Source organism: Limanda limanda, chromosome 7 (genome assembly GCF_963576545.1).
Source record: "Limanda limanda chromosome 7, fLimLim1.1, whole genome shotgun sequence".
NCBI classification, from domain to species: domain Eukaryota; kingdom Metazoa; phylum Chordata; class Actinopteri; order Pleuronectiformes; family Pleuronectidae; genus Limanda; species Limanda limanda.
The window spans coordinates 24,307,673-24,327,196 of NC_083642.1; the positions used below are offsets into that span (position 1 = coordinate 24,307,673).

General features: G+C 40.3%; 1 protein-coding gene across 1 annotated transcript; it reads right to left on the reverse strand.

Annotated features, from left to right (window-relative positions):
- Positions 1 to 2,012: 2,012 nt before the first annotated feature.
- Positions 2,013 to 18,980, reverse strand: LOC133005364 (solute carrier family 41 member 3). Its single transcript, XM_061075027.1, has 10 exons — positions 18,786 to 18,980; positions 15,240 to 15,347; positions 14,037 to 14,108; positions 13,642 to 13,786; positions 11,977 to 12,123; positions 10,983 to 11,127; positions 10,123 to 10,202; positions 6,614 to 6,748; positions 4,101 to 4,249; positions 2,013 to 2,422 (listed from the first exon to the last, which is right to left on the reverse strand). The coding sequence occupies exons 1-10, from the start codon at positions 18,978 to 18,980 to the stop codon at positions 2,249 to 2,251; spliced, it is 1,350 nt and encodes a 449-aa protein (XP_060931010.1). The 3' UTR covers positions 2,013 to 2,248.
- Positions 18,981 to 19,524: the final 544 nt, after the last annotated feature.

Sequence of the window (19,524 nt, forward strand, 5' to 3'; positions counted from 1 at the left end):
ATTGCTTATAAGTATTACTGGTATTATTTGCATGTGCCAGTTTAATGGCGTTATTATACATATATCTACTCTATGTGCAAACTGAAAGCAACATATCATCTGCAAAATAGACATTCTGGAGGTCGTGAGGCCTTTCAGTGAGAAATAGGGACACAAAACAAACTTTCTTCAACTTGTGATTATTTGGTGTTTTGGTGACTTTGCTGTGAAACTGGATTCTGCACAGTGAAAGAATTAAGAGCAAGCTGGGACTTTGTTTAAGGGAAAAATAATATGGCTTTACTAAGGGATTTCGACAACGCACAGATCCTGTTTCAAACCTTCAAGAAAGAGTTTGACATACTTATTTGATTTCTTGCCGAGAATAAGACGAGACACTGACACAAGCGAACACTCATCCTTGGAGAGTGGAATGCTTATTAGTTAACATGTTATATGTCCTTGCTTTATCCTAAATCAAAGATACAGGCCAATAAATCATCCAAATGTTGCTTTTACAGCAACAAGATGCATGTCAATTTTTTAACTTAAAGATACAGCTCATCCCAAAATCGAAATTCTCCCATTATCTACTCACCACTATGCCGATGGGGGCTGGGGGCGGGTAAAGTGTTTGAGTCCACTAAACACTCCTGTAGTCTCAGTGGTAAACTTTGTTTGAGCAAGATCCAATGACATTGAAGTCAATGGTGAGTCCTTCGTGTCATCCAAGTGTCGGCAAGCCCTGAAATTCATATTCAACTCGAAACAAGGTCATTAAGATCCTGTTTTTAGCCTAAAAGTCCTGATATATTTAGATTAGGTGCATTCAGGGACCTTCAGAAATGCTGATGTCCGCAAGCTTAGCCACTTCTGGTGGAATTTTAGACTTAAAAACGATGGTAATGACCTTGTTTCGAGTCAAATATGAAATTCAGGGCTTGCCGACACTTGGATGACACCACACAAGCAGTATGGAGTTGTGTTTTTTTCTGTTGTTTAATTACGTCTGAAGATTGGTCACTAATCAGCTACACTGTTTACCCCTGAAACTCCAAAAGTGTTTTGACGACTCAAACACAAACCTTTGTGCTAAGCTACATTATTTAATTGCTGGCTGTAACACCATATTTAGTGTACAGCCATTAGACATTTTCATTCTCCTCATCTAGCAAGAAAACAGATACATGGATTTTTCCAAAATGTCAAACAACTGGATTTAGATTTTATTGCACTAGTAAGTACCATCGGAACAGCATTTCTAGTCACAACCACATAAGCTATAGACGTCAAAAACTTGCTGGTGTATGCCCCAGACTAAAACAGTCTGTATGGTTAGTTTTGTATATCTCATCATCTCAGTTCACAGAAAATCAACAAAAACTGATGCAATGGTTTCTCTGACAAACCGTGTGCATGAAACTGCAGGGAAAGATGTGAATCCATTCCACTCAAACCGCACCTAGTTAATAATCATCCTCCTAATTACACTGTTTCCACTGTGCAGCCAGGCCATTTGGCTTTGGCCCTGAAACTACATCATGCCATCCGTCTGTTACAGCAGCATCTCAAAAAGCATTGAAGGGAAAACTTAGGAAAATGAGGGATTTTGTGCATGAACACAACATCTCTCATACGTGCATGAAAATTCTACTTCATACATCAATCTCTGACCTTAAGGCATAGTACAGCCCATCTAAATGTGGACTGCTTTAGTTCCATACAAGTTCCAACTAATCTCCACAACGTCACCACTTTTTCACAGTGCAGGCCATTTGAAATAAATCTACAGGCCAACACATATATTTTGTCATTACGCCCTGCTGCTGTGATGTCAAAGTTGGTACATATTTCAGAACAGGTGAGCTATGAGCACAGAGCCACCAAACTCAAATCTTTTTAGTGCAGCAAAATTAAAAGACGGATGAATAAAGAGGAATGATTTTTAACTAAGTTCAACATACTGTAGTAGATGAACTGCAGGACAGAGAACTTAAACTTCTCGTTTGCACTCCAATAAAAAAAATCGAGACATGTAGGGAGCAAACCCTATTCACCCAGACGATGGGTGTCAATGGGTGGGTGTCACATGTGCTGTCTCTCAACCAGTGTAAGGGTTTGAATTTGTGACAAGGAGAAATCGCTTGGTATGAAATGGCCCAGTGATCAAAAAATGCTTTACCGTCCAATCAAAAGCATCTTTGTGCTAACAATATTTGGTGCAACATGACAGTGGCTGGCTAAGAGTTCAAGGTAAAGGAGTGAAAATTCATAGGCCCAGGCTCTGAGTCCAGGAGACGCAGCGGAAGCACAGGGCCAGGAAGCCGGTGCCCAGCAGGTCCCCCAGGGCGGTCAGGTATGGGATGGAGAAGTTGTCAGGGTCCAGACTCCTCCTCCACATGAACCGGACTATGAGGTCAGCAAAGTAAAGAAGGATGGCCACCTGAAAAAGAGGAGAAACGGAGGATGAAAGTGGAAGCAGCAAGCTCCAGCATATACATAAGCACTGAGCATGAACTTGTGTGGCTGTCATGTAATTGTGCATTCCAAAATAATGAGAATTTCAACTAATTTGAGGGGGAAAAAAAACAAATTCTGATTCATTTAATGAAAAATCAACATTGCATATTTACAGTATGTTAAGAAAAACAAATAGGACTGATGCTAGTCAGTAGCCTAGTGACAAATTATCAGCTCTGAGCTACAATCAGCCTATTTAACAGTATTTCCCATCAACCTGATTCAGTGACAACAGCATCACACCACATAACTGGGAGTGTGTAAAAAACAGATAAAAGGAAATAGTTAGTCAAGTAATGGATCATGGTAAAAATAGGTTGTTCAATACAGAAAAGTCAAGATGGCTTCTCTTTCTCTTTGTATCAGATACAATTTGCCTGATAAAGGTGTAGTATCGAAACATTGCAAAATAAATATTCCACTGTTAGTAAAACAGTGTTCAAACGTGTTTTCAAAAAAAGGTTCAACTGGAATGGATAAACATTTTGACTGGATATTGAAGGTAATGGACAAATTGAAATAGTATCAATCTTGAATTACAGCACTGTAGCTGTAGCCGCCCGCCAACCAGTGCAGTTTACGTGGACATAAATTTACCTTTTACCACTGAAATCTAATCAGTTCATCTTTGATTCTAAGTGACAACGGGTTAAAAAGTGGAATAAATTCCCTCAAAGCATTCTTGAGAAATCACATTCAAGAGGCCAAAAACATGTTTAGTGATGTAGTGCTTCACCCTTTGACCACAAAAAAGTTAATCAGTGATTCCAAGTGAACATGTGTGCCGAATATAAAAAAGAATTCCCTTGAAGGATCATTACATTCACAGGGCAATGCATGTGTTTTCAGAGGTAAAAGTAACTTTGACCACAACATTTTGATCAGGTCCTCCAAGTGAATGTTTGTACTAAATTTGTGGAAATTCCATCAAGGTGTTCTTGTTCACGAGAAGGAAGCGGACAGATGTACGTGTGGACAGACAACCACAAAAAAGAATGCCTCTGGCCACTGGCTGTCACAAGCACACTGCATAATAAAACCCTCTCACTAGTGTACCTCAAATTGTGTATTTCTATCTGCACCTTTGTAATGTTTCAGGGGTGTTATGTTATTACACCATCCAGACCGGTGATCTCAGTAGCAGCTTCCTATGAATCTTCCAAGCAGTGAAATCATTCAAGCACTGAGTCAACTTCTCTACAAATAAGAAATCTGAGTTGTATTTGTGTGACTGACTGGATACCACACAACACAACATCTGAGCTAACTCTGTATGTTTGTGTCACCAACATTAAGCAGCTGAGATAATGTTATATTGCGGAGGTCAGAAAGGTGAGTGTGGCCTGAGTGCAGTGCACGTTTGGTTCTGTCCAGAAACGGATCTCCATCTCACTGAGCTGCTGAAACACCAACATCTGGCACAGGTCATTTCACAGTTAGGTCACAAGTGGCAGCGGGCAGTTTGTATCAGACTGTGCAAAGTCTTATAATGTACGCTCTGATGACTGGTTTCCACAGTTTGTATCAGAGGGCGGTGTGAAACCTCAGGGCCAATGAGTTCATGAGAAACAGCCCAGGGCCCAGAAAATCAGTCAGCTTACCTGGAGCAGAGCAGCGCAGAGGTAGCAGATGGTGAAGGCTACAGAGATCGGCGCTTCGTCTCCCTGCAGCAGAGAGATGGCGTAGAGGAAGACCATGTGACCGGGGACGACCAGCATCAGAAGCACGCGGCCTGACTTGGAGTTCACCCCTGGGAGTCACAGAGAAGAGAAGATGGTTCATTTATTTAGGTTACATGATCCCTTTATGCGTCCCTTTATTCCCTTGCTCAGCTCCATCTGGATGGATTTTGATGTTCCATTGTTCCTGTGTAACATGATCCTCAGCAGGGGTGGACTGGCCATCTGGCATACCGGGCATAATCCCGGTGGGCCGTTGACCCAATGTGGGCCGGTCTGGTCCGCTATGTTGTTGTTTTTTTTTTTTTCTCTTCTTCCTCTCTAAATTCCCTCCAATTGGGCCGGCCAATTGGCTACAGAGGGCTAGCAGTGTGTTGCCAGCATCCACACATATTATTGGTCTATTGTTTGTCATTGTCAATCAATCATGGGCTGACAGGCTCAGAGAGCCCTGACAGTGCTGTCAATCACAACACAAACCGGGGGCGGGTGAGGCGGGACCTCATGGCATTGGCGGGGGGAGTCGCGGGACTGGCTGCTGCTGAGACAGAAACTTAACTTAATGGATAATAAGAGTAAAAAAACGCCCGGGTGGCGCTGAGAAGCATCGGGAAAAAAAGCTGAAGTCTCTGGAGGTGGAGGCTGCTAAATGTGCCAAACTGACGGACCTATGTGGTGCCGGGTTCACCAGCCCAGCAGCAGCAGGTGCGCCGGGAGACGAGCGAGGAGGACTCGACAATGATGAGCGAGTGGAGGCAGACATGTGAGCGCGCATTTTCAATTTTCAATACATTCTCAAAACTGGCTCGTTACTTGAGCAGCGGCTCTACCCACGGCGCGCTCTCTCTCTCTCTCTCTCTCTCTCTCTCTCTCTCTCTCTCTCTCTCTCTCTCTCTCTCTCTCTCTCTCTCTCTCTCTCTCTCTCTCTCTCTCTCTCTCTCTCTCTCTCTCTCTCTCTCTCTCTCTCTCTCTCTCTCTCTCTCTCTCTCTCTCTCTCTCTCTCTCTCTCTCTCACTCGCTGCCCCCTCCCTCCTGAGATGTGCAAGTCCGGTGGCGTGTTTGCCGTTGGGGGGGGGGGTGCAGCGCGAGAGGTTGGTCTATCCCTCCGCAGGTTCACCTTCAGAAATCTTGTTACGACTTTTACGTCCTCTAGAATAGGATAAGAGATAGTGTCTTATTTTGTGTGCCTATAGTATAGTGGTTATACTGCGGTTTATTAATGTTCTTGGGCAGACACAAGAGGCACTTGTTTATAGTTAATTAGAAGTTCAGATGCACTGGTCCATTACTATTTGAACCTCAGCATCTAGGGTTCAAAATTGGTAAAATTATACATTATATACATTATATTCATATTGTTGTTGTAATTTTTCAGTCAGTTGAGATAAATCTTGAGGAGAAACATTTTGGGTTGTTTTGTGTCTGTATAGACCTACTATAAAAAGCACTTTGCATTTTTAATTTTAGTTCTTGTACTTTTGATACTTAAGTACATTTCAACACCAGATACTTTTGATACTTAAGTACTTTTAATATGAGCTACTTTAAGACGAAGATAAGTTACGTCAATTTAATGGCAGATGTGCTCGGCTAATTATGTGGGCCGGTCTGAGCCAAAAAATGCCCGGGCCGTTTTGTTCTCCCAGTCCAGCCCTGATCCTCAGGATGCGCGTCAAATCCTGTTACCCACTGCTCACCAGTGTTTAGACTCCAGCAGAGGAATTCATACATTATCGTAGAGGGATGACTAAATCGTGGTTCATTATGTGTTCTCTAAACTAATTACTGTAATATAATCTGATCAGATTTTTTGGCCATAAGGAATCAGAAGAACAAGTTAAAGGCACATCATTAGAGCCACTTTCTAGTTTGCCTGTCACACATAAATAAGCAGCAGGAGATTCTCAGGTTAGATGTGTTCACAACAACACGAAAATCTCCGGAGCGTTCAGGTGAGAGGTGGAACATCGTCAGCCATTATCATCAAAAGCTCTCTTGACATCTTCAACGGCGCCATGACAGGTTTGGCACCTCTTTTTCATCTTGGGATATTTGTCATCTTTTTATTATTATTTTGTTTGTGTCTGCCGTGTTTTCGAAACACAATCAATGGTGAATCCTGCAGAGAATCTTCTGCTGTGTTCTCACAAGGGCTCACTCAGACATTATCAAGAGTTCTTAATAGGTGGCTGGCAAGATAAACTCTAGAGAAACTCTGCAGCTTCTCACTCGGACATTTGTGTTCTCACATGCAGCCCCTCCAGAGAATATCAGGAGACTATCTGGAGTTCAGTGCTGGTCTGAAAGCAGCTTAATTGTTACCCATCATATCATTATGTATATGTTATCAATACATTATGCAGCAGGAGCAGATCATTTTGAAGTAAAATTTTTACTTATTACTGGTGATTGCCTGTCTGTTATGGCAGTGTTACCTGAAGAGAAGAAGGTGATGCAGGGATTGGGCCAGTGCTGCCTCATCTTATAGGGCAGCACCCCAGGGATGCTCCAGAAGTGCAAGTAGGTTGAGATCCTACTGGCCTGGATGGCCACCAAGTTACCACCCACCCCTGCACACAGGGAGGAAAAAACACAACGGACAAACAGACGGTGAGTAAATCAATGAGAACATGAATGATGTTGCAATACAATTCAGAGAACATTTAATCTGTGGTTGTTTGGGGTGCGCCTGTGGCTGAGGGGATAGAGCGGGTATCCTCTAACCAGAAGGGCGGTGGCTCGATCCCAGTCTTCAGCAATCTCCCTACTGAAAGTGTCCTTGGGCAAGATACTGAACCATAAATTACCCCTAATCTGTATATAAATACAGACCATAACATGAATTCTGTCAAAATGTGACCAAGGCTTATATAGCATGGTTTTTACATTCATATCAAAAGCTGATATTAATTTTGTGGTATATAATAACAATACATAACCAATTACAACAGATTTATTTCAAACATGTGGCAGTAAACACGCTTTAAACCTCTTATATCATCGCCTGCACTCTTATGAAGCCAAGGAATGACACAAGCTTGGCCAGGCCAGGGTTTATTAAGAGCCATAACAAGTCTATCTTAATAAACATCATTGGCTAAAACCTGGCCGGTGAAGTCACAGTAAGTAAAAGACCAATAGAAACAAGAGCAGCAACACGTCCCTATAGAAAGAGGGTGAACCACATGTGACCATATGGATATGATGCTGAAATATGACTCTAGCAGAACATATCCTCTTAAGACTCTGGTAGACAGCTGGTTTCTGACTGACTCTGCATCATGATGTCTTATCTGTCTGTCGGTTCTGATCTTTAAATCTTTCCCACATGTCACAATCTTCAATTCAACCAACCAGGTTCACCAGGTTCGAACGTCAGAGATGTACGATTTTATCAGTGGTGTTCTGTCGGGGCAAGTAAGTCATGCAGTGCTTCAACTCTCAAATCTAAACATAGACTTGTACGTGTTATCTCTATACATCTGATTCCAAAACAGCACTGTGCCTCACAAATGATCTGATGTTGCCTGTTTGCATTCATTTTCAATGAACGCCCTCTTGTGGTGGTATTGAGTAATTCTCCCTAGCTTGACTTGCAGCCACTCTATCTATAGTTTCTGACATTTCCGTGGATGTGACTGTATCCTGTTGACAAAACCTGGAGCTTTCAAAGTGAAAGGGAGACCAGATGGTTCTGGACTTTTCAGTGTGCACATTGAGGAACGAACCTGGGATCTCAAAACCTTATCACCACCCGACTGCTCTGTGAAAAGTGCCCGCAAGCAACTGGATTCTGTCCTTTTCTTCAAGAGTGAGGAAAGTGCCCAAAGTTTCCTCAGGGCTCAAATCACCCTATGACAAAACAAAATGTTTATATTTATGTCTGTATATGACAAGGTAAATACAGTTAGTATAAATTACCCACAAATTTCCAGTTTATTCCTGTTAATTCCCGTTAATTCCCGTATATTCCTGTTATTTCCCGTATATTCCCGTTAATTCCCATGGAAAGTTTCCAACTTTGAATATTCCCGGAATTTTGCAACCCAACTGACAACGTATCTGCGCCTAATTCAGTTACATCAAACACCTTTCCAAGTTACTTACCCACCAAAAAAAACGGGGGCACAGATGTTCTTTTGTGAGATGGAAAAAACTGGGGTAAAACATAATAATGGTTTATATGCGAGACGGCGAGGGAAAACGGGAAATTCAAACCAGATTGGTGAGTTCAGAATTTCCCAGAGAGAAAGAGAGAAAGAGAGAAAGAGAGAAAGAGAGAAAGAGAGAAAGAGAGAAAGAGAGAGCGAGAGAGAGATTGAGAGACAGGAGTCAGAAAGGAAGAGACTAAATGAGTTGATGATTATTAAAGGCCCTGTCAGCTGTGCCTGGGTACTTGATGTGCACCATTAGTGGTTTCAATCGTTTCAATCCCTGCGTGCGTCAGCTCATCACATAACCATTCATTGTGAAGGCTGCTGCTGTTCCTTCCATTTCTCTATGTCTGAGCCTATCTTACATCACTCTGACACAGCCTTAGGTCCAAGTATAATCCATTCTCTGATTTATAAAGCTGATGTGGACGTTCTCATGGAGAAGAGAGCTGCATACAAATCCAAACAGTAAAGTTAAACTTGTAAATGGGAGAGTTTACAGAGTCTCTGTTTCCTCCTCCTCTCTTACTATCCCTAACTTCATAATCTGTGGATCTTAAATGAAATAAATATGACACTTTTTTCGTTGGTAACCATCAATATGCATGAGGGCATTAACAATTCAGCAGAGCATTGAATGTCCCTTCATGATGAACTCAAACTGCTCAAAAAGGTCTCTTCTCACCTCTCTCGGTCTGTGTTATACATTTTTTTGTTTTTGTTGAAAATGGTAGCAAATGGTAGAGTAACTTCCATGTTGCACGACACATAAGAGGACAACCCTCTTTACCCCCTGAGCCAGGTGATTTTTAATAGACACTTCGGTAAACTACATTTAATAAACTTGCAAAAGTGTAACTTCACAGTGAATCGTGAAAATGGTTTGGTGCTCCACAGGTCGACCTTGGTGCATCTGGAATAGCTGTTGCTTCTCTTAATGTTCCAGTGGTTTCAAAGCCTCACTGAAAACCTTTGGCGGCTCTGCACATTTGACTCTATCGACTATAAATCATGCAGACTTTAATATTAGAGACAAACATTTTCCAAAGAATCACAGAGGATTTTAGACACACGTCCTACCTCCCAGACAGCCACTGGTTTTAGTTCAGTTCATAAATGGCTATTTCAATCTACTCAGATTTTCCTTTAATAAGAAAATAAACCTTGCAAAGTTGTGTACTTCTTAAAAATGTAATATAAGGAGGTGAGCTCCATACTGCAACACCCACAAATTAAAGCAAGAGTCCTGACACACTAGATTACAGGGCTTCACCAAACTGGGGTAATCCCAGTTAATCTGGCACATTAATCTTAAAAGAAGGCTCTGTCATCTAAAAGCAGCTGATTATTCATCATTTAGAGAAAAATATAACTGTATAATAAAAGAACAGACAGGATAGAGTTTGACCATATGATCTAGTGTGTCTGACTGAAATCCATGTGTTATATTCTCTGTTTATTGATTTACCATCCAAACTGCACATTTCTCTCTACATTGGTCCTATTTGCTGCTTCTGCCTCTCCCATATTTAAACCTCAGTAATTCTGTTTTCAGATCAATACAATGTCATTATCAATGCAATAGTGATGGCATCTCTTACCATGCTCTTTATGAACCTCCCATAGACAGTGATGTGTGTTTTTTCGGATTCACTTTGGGCTCAAGGGGCTCATTCCTGAATCTTTAACATTCTGACGTGTGCGAGGAGCATGTGAATGTGTGTGTACTGTCAAACACTGCGGATGAGACTCTCATTAAACCACTTAACTTTATGGACCAATCAGCTTACCGTTGATGACAGGTGTAAAGACAGCCATGCCCTTAAAGTTGGGATCATTCACTGTCTTGTCCAGTATAAGGCCTCCAAAACTGGAAGTCACAAACACAGAGGTAATCAGAGCCACACACACAGTCATGGCCAAGTGAATGTTTGTAGGGAATTTGAAGAAATTCCCTCCCATGAGATATCTGGTTCACGAGAGAAGGAAGGACAGACTGATGCTCAACCTGAAAACATGTCCCCGGTGCAGAGACATCAAAATACATTAATGAAATGTAAACAAATGTGTGGGATGTAGGAGGAAATCAGAAATAGCTTATATGAAAACCGCACCCAAAATATAACAAAATAAAATACTAACATACAAAATCTTCAATACAGATTGTATATAAGAATCAAGTAGAGAATTGGACAAATGTAAGTATGACAGAAATAAAAATACAAAAAGGGGTGAATGTATGCTATAAATACAGTATGAAATGAAAAGAGCTCATTTTCATTACAAATCAAATGTTTAAACAACAGAGCATTTACGTATAAGTCTCTTTTTGTACATGAACACTGACACAGAGGAATCCAATAAGTGTACTTATTAGTACCACAAATTAACATTACAATAAATTAATGTTTAAAAGAGAATTTACCATGGGATGAAGGTATGTTAATAGTTAATTACAAACAATAGTTGCCAAAATAATAGCGAAAATAATTCTGTCTGTCTGACAAGTCTAACAGTTTCACATTTTTTCAGCATTATTATAAATCATCAACCGCCAACGTCAGTATCAAATTCTACTTAATAAATGAATGTGATAATCAACAATTCATGAACAAAGTTGTGAGAGAGTGTGTGATGATACTGTCTGTACCTGCTGATGGACATGGCCACTATAACAGGCTGCCAGCCTGAGCGGAGAACCTCCCTGATCTGAGGGCTCTGTCGAGCCACCACCACCCACAGGGGGATCAGAGCCAAGAAGAGCAGACACACCAGAGGAGACAGGTACCATATATCTGCAGGAACACATGGAGGGTGTTGAGGACACATACTCCTGTGCATTATCTTGTCTGTGGTCATCAAAGAGAGAGCATCTATACTAGATAGATAGGATAAGGATGAGGATTTATGTATTATATGTGTAAGCACAAAGGTCATAGATAGTGATGGTGCTGTGCTGAACTACAAACCCCTCATGTGTGTATAGAGGACAGAAACTTAGAAAGACCTCTTTATGTGATATGGTCCACTAACAATTAACTGTGACCTCAGTAATACATTAACATTATCAACTCTGATGTTATAGCACGACTGTATCACATTGTGTTCAAATCCATTCAATAAAATCTATATGTTCCACAGATGTAGTGATTATTGTAGTAATTCATAAAAACAGAATATGACTAGAAACACAAACAAACATAAACAAACACACTTCCGCAGAAGTACTGTGAATATAGATTAAACCACATCATATTCATAGACTTTGTAATACAGTACGCACACACACACAAACACACACACAAACACACACATCTACACACACACACACACACCGGCACACATGATGAGATGTCTGCAAAGACAAATCTGACTTCTGCTGCCACCTTGTGTTCTATATTTATCATCATGATGAACACAAAATGTCTCTTTTATGGGGAAAAACAAATCCAGATCTACCAAGTTGAAGGAAACCCATAAAATGTCATCATATATATAAAAGTCGTAGTAGAAGTACTGAATTGACTGATGGCCAAACAAAGCAGAGCCGCACAGACAAAGTGAGACACAGACTCATAAATCAGATCTGAGATCTGGTTCATCTCCCTCGTGCTTCTGCTTCCAGTGTTACTTTATCTACTGACCTATATGATTATAGAGCGTTGTGCTGACCCCGGCCAGCAGGGACAGGGTGATCAAATCCCCCAGACTGGCAGCAATGGGGGTGGCCACGTTGTCAGGGTTGATCCCCACCTTCCTGGAGCCGATGATCACACCAATCATCACCAGGCCTACACGTTGTTTGGGGGGTAAAAGAAGGAGGTGAGTCAAAGTGAAGACAGGCACAGATGAGTTGGTGTCAGAAGACAAAAACAGAAAAAAAGACAAAAGAGAAATAAACACAACTGCCAATACTGAAGGAATGATTCAAATAGAAAGACTAAATCTGATGGGAGAAAACATTAATTCATGACAACACAATGCTTTCAGCTGGAGTGTGTTTGTTTTTCTTTCTTTCTTTTCAATAAAAACAATTTAAAATTATGCTCAGTGTGACAAATGCTGCAAAACGGAAAGGCGATAAAACGAGCTGCATTAGGAACTCAGCAGAATAAAAAATGTATCGTACATCAGAAAACTAATTGACAAAGAAGTGGTGAAATGATAGAGAAATGAAAAATGAAAAGAAAGGGATGAAAGCTAGAAAAATCCAGCTGAGAGATGACGCAGGACATTTAGGACACGTGCGCAGACTGTTTAACACCAGTAGGGATACATTACAGACAACACAGTAATTACATGATGGGAGGGGTATATGTATATATACATGCACAGTTAAAAACCTGCTGGGTCTGTATGTCGGGAGACACTGTTTGATAGTGTGACACTTTCTATTTATCCATTTAAAGGACGTTTACCAATTGTTTGAGCTGCTTTGGAGTTTAAATTTGAAAAGACGCCAAACTGTTTTTTTTAACTCTCATTCACAAAGTGCAGGGGTGGAGTGGTTGTAACCCCCCCAATAATAAACACTGGCCTGTACAGCCCCTCTAATCACCACACCATCACACTGAATGAAACATTCTGACTATCACAACACATAGAGTGGCTGTTTTTCTCGAATTGAGAAGCTTTTTTCACCCCAGTTTGATTGGAGCTACTTTGGATACTAGCTAGCTGGTATTATTCACTGGTAAGAAATTCTAAGAATTATCCAGAGTATTTGACCTTGTCATTTGACCCCAACGCTCAATGTTCAACCCAAACTTACACTTTTAGTTCTTACATTACAGAACTGCTCTGTAAATACAAATGTTGTCATCTACATTTACAGTCATATATCATATTATAGTCTATGTTTTTAAAGGTAATCTTTCTCTTTATTTCCAATAAAATCCTCAATACCCCTTAATTTGATAATTTTAACAGTTTCTATGAAAGTAAATGTTATTAAGTGTCACATGACCTTGTTTTATACATTAAGATGTATATATGTAGTTTGTTTCTTTTCAGTAAATCTGAACCAGCTGCATTTATTATCTTAATGTACGATCAATCCCTATCAATCTGACTTCCTTTGTTACTTTCTGTCTCTATGAAGATTTTTCTATAAATTTACATTTATTATATAAAACATTTTCGCCATGACACATTTACAATTCAAGGTTATTTACATTGAACAGCTGAAATGTCAATGTAAAGTGGAGGAAGGGAGTGTTCTAAAAATGTTGTATGCGTGTTTTGCAGGTAGGTATAATATGCCTGTACAGTGTATGAAAAAACAATAAAGATGTCCCCTGGCCACTGACCTAGAGAGAGAGCAGCTACGAATGCAGTGGTGATGCTGCTGGCACACAGAACAGCTGCCTGGTCTATTTCTATACCACCTCGAGAAATTGCCCCTAAGCACACGGCTGCCACCGCAGCGAGGAAGCCCACCACTGTGGCCTGAACCTTCACAAAATCAAAAGAGACAGAACACATTAATCATCTGCAGTACATCAATGAGTCTGACATACGCAAGTGTGTCATCTACAGAGGGCTGTAATAAACATTTCTTCATTATCATAGATTAATCTGATATAACTCATTCAAATAATGAATAATCACACAAAAGTATTTATTTCTGATTTTTGTGCAGGACTCAAAGATGATCAGTTTACAATAAAAACATCAAGCTTTGTAAATACATACAGGTGGTTACCTGTATTAGTGCCAGATTGCTGCACATCATGGTCCATTGTTTATCAGGGTCGTCCAGTTGTCCTGTGTTGGACTGGAAACATGGAGATACCAATTTCAAAAAGGCACTTTCAATTGATTTCATTCTATAAATTCCAAAATTACAGTACTGAAAAACTGTGACAATTACATGTTAGTGTGGAATTTTAGATTTTTTTCTGGTACTTCATGTGTAATAAATAATTGTAATAAATAATAATCAAACCGAAATATGTGGGCTGATGAAATTGAGAGTTACCAGAGTTTATTTTTACACAGTGTTTGTGCTTGTGATTCTGTCTCTGTTGAACATTTCTTTAGCAACTCCTGTGCCATCTACCAAAGCCCAAGTACGACAACATGACTCTGCATGTTACATTACACATGACTCTATCAAGTCTTACTGCAAGAAACCATTTAGAGTTAAGTAGTTACCATGATGGACATATTTATGCCCAGCTACATAAACATACCTTGTGATGATATTTCACCCTTAATGGAAGGTTGAAAAAATACTGTATCAATTGTGCATGATAGATTGTATGTAGGTAAATTAATAGTACTAAGTACTGAGGATTAGGACTGTCACCTTCCATCTAATATTTGAACATTTATTTGAACGAAGCGGAAACATTTCATATTCGAACTCTAATGACCCGTTCAATTTCAAAATATTCATTCTAGAAGCTCATCAGACCGCCTGAAGTAGTTTGCCTCCTGATCCAGCAGAGGGCGATAACTTGACCTAATGCGTGCCTACCAGAGCAGACAGTCGGGACGTGTTTGGCGTTCTACACTATAGACAGCCAAGTGCTGAACATAGGTGAGGCGGTTTATTGACTTTAATATAATGCATTAATCTGTGAGCTCACCTGTTAACTTTCCTCTAAAGTGAGGCAGCGGAGGAGGTACCGCAGACAAGCGGAGGACCATTGGTTCATCCTCAGTTGACTTGTGTGTGTGTGTGTGTGTGTGTGTGTGTGTGTGAGGGTGGGGGAGATATTTGAATGTATTTGACCTGACTGCGTGTCAAATCAAATTAGTTTGAACTTGATTTTTTGAAAAAAGTGACAGCCCTAGTAAGGATATTGTGAGATTTCCTTCTATGTCTTTGGACGTAAAGTTCTCAAACATATATAAAATTGAATGTGGACCTGAAATAATTAAGTTATTAGGTTATTCTTACAGCAGTGGAGAGTCGAGCAGCCAGTGTCATCTCCAGGTTTCCTTTGAGTCCGACCAGTGCCGGCACCAGGATGAAAATCTCTGTTATCACCTTAAACACCTCCCAGTGCTGCAACACATACGCACATAAAACACACAAACATACAGCACATTCAGTGAATTACAATTCCTTCCCTTCTCTCATCTTAATACTGGAATATTTATATATTAAAAATCATCAGTGTCATCGTAACCACCATTGATGAACTCTATGAAGCTGCTCCCTTCCTGGTACATTTAAATAAGCACATAACATATTCTGGACTAACCCAGTAGCCTACTTTCTCCTGTTTCCACATCTCTGAGCATTGTGTGATGCCACGCCATAATGCACAGGTTCACTGGGTTTAGAAGACGTACAGTTCACAGAGTCTGCCTCATATTCTCTGACTACAATTCTAGCTGGCAGGTCCGGGACGGTTTAGATCTTTAAATAGATGCACATATAAAAGAACAACATGGCTGCCAAGAGCAAAGTGATGTGGAGCAGAGGGAGGTGGGGAATTAAAGATGAGAGGCCGGATGTGGAGGAAGGAAAAAATAAGTTTTGTTGCAGAAAAATAGAAACAGAGAGAGTTCGTTAGTTTCATCAGTGACACGAAGGAGAGAAAATGAACACCTTCAATATCATAGTATTTTCTTCCTCATAGCCTTTAGTAAGCAGGAAAGATTTGCATTTATTTGACTTATTCGCCGAACTGTCTGTGCACAGACGACAAATATAGTCTTTTCAGAAAATGTGCCGTCCTATGAACCTGAAAATATAAAGGTCTGTAGTGAGTAAAACTGCCTTCACAGAGAAGTAAAAACCAAGATTAACAACACATAGTCTGTATATTAAGACGGATAGTCAAAATATTGCAGATATGATCGCTACCATCTGGTCACATTTTGAGCCAGAGTCTCTGCATGTATCGATGGAACAAGAGTTCGGCCAATTGTGAGTCCGTCTGAGCTGTCAAACAAGATGTTCGACCCCATCTTTAATAAATTAATAAATCCAAACTTACCAGAAAACTTATCCTTTGAACATACATCTGTGTGATAAGATATAAAATGACAGAAACCATCTTTGAGAATTAGTTTTTTTACTTTTCAGTTTGGTCCATGTATCATACACTAACATGGAGGAGGTGGGGTTTATAACCTTTACTGCAGCCAGTCACCAGGTGGAGACACTTTGGCTTTACTTATGGGGGCTGCCATGATGACCATCTTTATAAGGCCCAGTAAGGCACTTCTCCCTACCCCTCAGCCCTTAACCCCTGTTTTGCATGTTCATGCGTAGGGGTAGTGTGTCCCTCGAAACAGAGATTTTACAAACCCACACTTCAAATACTCACTTCTCTTGAAGATACACGATGCACTTAATTAACCAGCGTATACCAGCAAGGTCACTGAACTTAACTGTTACTCTAATAACAAATTGTCCCTTTAGTACCTGTAATCAAAAGCATTGGTTTATTTAAGATCTCAACAATATTATTAGAATGACATCCCAGACAAAACGTTTTGTCGCATCTGTTTACATCAACGACAACTAATGATGTTTAGGGGTTTGATGATGTAACAGCTTCTTGAAGGGCTGTTCCACTTCGTAAGGGTAGACTTACCCCTTGTGACTCCATTTAAGGGGCAAACAAGGGGTAGGGGTAGGACCAAGGGGTGAAATGAGGTTGGGCCTGTGCCTCAACATCACCAGCTCAACAGGGCTCATGGGTGAGTTGAGTCTAGATATTTTTGTGCAAAATAAATGACTCAAGAGAAAATGCTTGAAAAAGTTGAAATTTCACATCCAAGTTTTGACTTGGCTGAGGTGTAAGGTGTTAACAAATTAAAAAAGAGGCAGATGAAAACGTGAAATGTGTGCGGAGCAATGAGATTATAACTTTACTCATATTAATACAAGAAACAAACATAAATGCAATATTTCCATGACCAATGATACAATTTCGGTCTCCTGACTTTAGAGGACAACTAGCAGGTCCAGGATGGAAGGATAAATTGGAATAGTTCATTAGTAGTGTGTGTTTTGTGCCTCAGTCGTTGTGCCCCTGTGTGTGTGTCTGTGTGTGTCTATTTATACACTACACTCTCACTTTGAGGACTGGTATGTCTAGCTGACGCCTGTCATATTGGGAGGCTATCTTGGGACATGGCCTGCTTCTGCCATAACACCACTGCTGCTGCTGCTCTGCTGGGACGGGCTAGAAGCCAAAACACTGCAATACACACAATATCTCAGGAGAAAAATCAATGCTTATTATTACTGATATTAATTATAGAGACACCATTACTATATCTTCAGCATGTGCACTTAGTTATAATAATCATCAGAACAGTTTGCACAACAGTTTATATCTACACTAAAGAAGGAACTCCTGGAACTATTGGACAGTGTGGACGTTGCTTTCAGAATCAATGTCTTTACACTATATCTCTGTCCTGCTTTCATCCTCCATCACTTATTAAATCAACTGTTCACTTTCATCCTCTCTCTCCAGCATCCTAATCTGATTTGGTAATCTCAGAAAGGCGGATGTAAAAGAAGGCTGCACATGTTGTACAGGAAATAGCACAATCAATGGAGAGGCTGGCATGTTATAACTTATATATATATATTGCATCTTTTTCAATATTTCCATTCATTCATTTGTTGATCAATCCTTCCATTGACACGTCCATCTATTCACCCGTTCGTGTTATCTGCTTGTTTTAAAGGAAAAACACTCTCTTTCCTCTTTCATCCTTTTTCACAATAATTTCTAAATTCTGTATCTGTTGTCCTACACCAAAAGTCAGCAAGTTCCAGCCCATCCTTCCAGGGATACTGGAAGTTAGCAGTTGGGGGAAAAAGTGCTTCCTTAGATTGTTACTTATTCTTCGACACTTTCCGACTCAAATAAAATGTTGCCAACTTTAGACAATTTTATTCAAACTTACTGGAGGTATATTTGTGTTCAACCGTCTCAGGAATGACATAAATATTGGGTGAGTCCTCCTCAACCCACAATTAAGGGCAACATTCAGTCCCAGTGGTGGAACTAGTAATGCATAATACAGTAGAAAACAAGGGTGTTTGAGTTCAGGATGGTGGACTGGCAGAGTAAAGCAAGGACAACCTTCTTGGAAGAGAATCAGTCTTAACCGATTGACTTTTAACAAGAACCAGGATATTTAACCATTTTTACAAACCCTAACCATGTCATAACTAGAGTTAATTTGCCATAACCTCAATCTGTCCTTATGTATCCCACTGTAGTAGCCTTGTGCAGATGTTAAACAAAGTTTACAATTTTAAATGGATGTAAAAACTGTAAAAATTAGATTGGCAGAAAATGAGTTACAACATGTTATAGAACTTATCATATAAAATATTGTGCTGGTGTTGGTAACTAAATTTGGATATCAAACTGACACTAGTATCAAGTATTTCAGCTATATAATAGCCAACGCCATTCATTGGCCTGTCAATCAGTGTGTCACAAAATATCTTAGATTTCGTTACTTGTATAAGATCCATAATGATGCCAGCGGAGACCATTCCGAGCCCTGACACCAGGTACGGCACCATGACCTGAGCAGCGATCAACCAGGAGCTCTCTGGCAGGAAACCATGTTCGGATCGAGTCAACTTCCACGTGACGCCGCGCAACTTTTTGCCCTGGTAGCGCAGCTCCAGCTCCAGACGAGTCACCACCATGTTGAATGAGGGCTTACTTAATCACATAGAGTTGTTATCCCATGGTAAGTGTAATGGTGATCCAAACATAAAGGATGAGTGGAGGCAAAACACATCAGCTTCTGATGCTGTATATATCCAAATTTGTTGTCCTAAGAATGGAGCAGGGTGAATGCTGAATAAGAAAACATCCAGTGTTCTTTTTCTTGGTTTAAAACAGGTGGAGGACAATTTATTCAAGCAGGCAGGACATTCTTGAAGAGCTGTGGGACAGAATTTGGGAACGCGTGGTTGCTCAGCTCTCCATTACAAAGAAATGAACAAGGGAACCAATCAGCCTATGTTAACCTTTCTGTGGAAAACCTCGAAAAATAATCAGATTCTGCCATATCGTCAGATGCTCTGAAGAGAAAATCTAGATACGAACATGTCGAAGACTGTCCTGAAATTTTCCATTTCTTCAGATCAGGCAAAATCAGTCAAATTAAAGGCTTCAGCACAAAGTTGAGGGTTAACGGTGTGTAGCATCTTTGGCCCATTGGTGAGTCAGCAGTGATGACGTATC

Bases quoted from the DNA above. Each gene is read 5' to 3' on its own strand.
- LOC133005364 (XM_061075027.1), bottom strand. From the start codon at position 18,980: ATGGTGGTGACTCGTCTGGAGCTGGAGCTGCGCTACCAGGGCAAAAAG. The intron at 11,128-11,976 runs GTCAGTAGATAA...GTGTTCCTGCAG, and splicing joins AACGCTCTATAATCATATAG to ATATATGGTACCTGTCTCCT. The intron at 10,203-10,982 runs GTACAGACAGTA...TGTGACTTCCAG, and splicing joins GTGGCCATGTCCATCAGCAG to TTTTGGAGGCCTTATACTGG.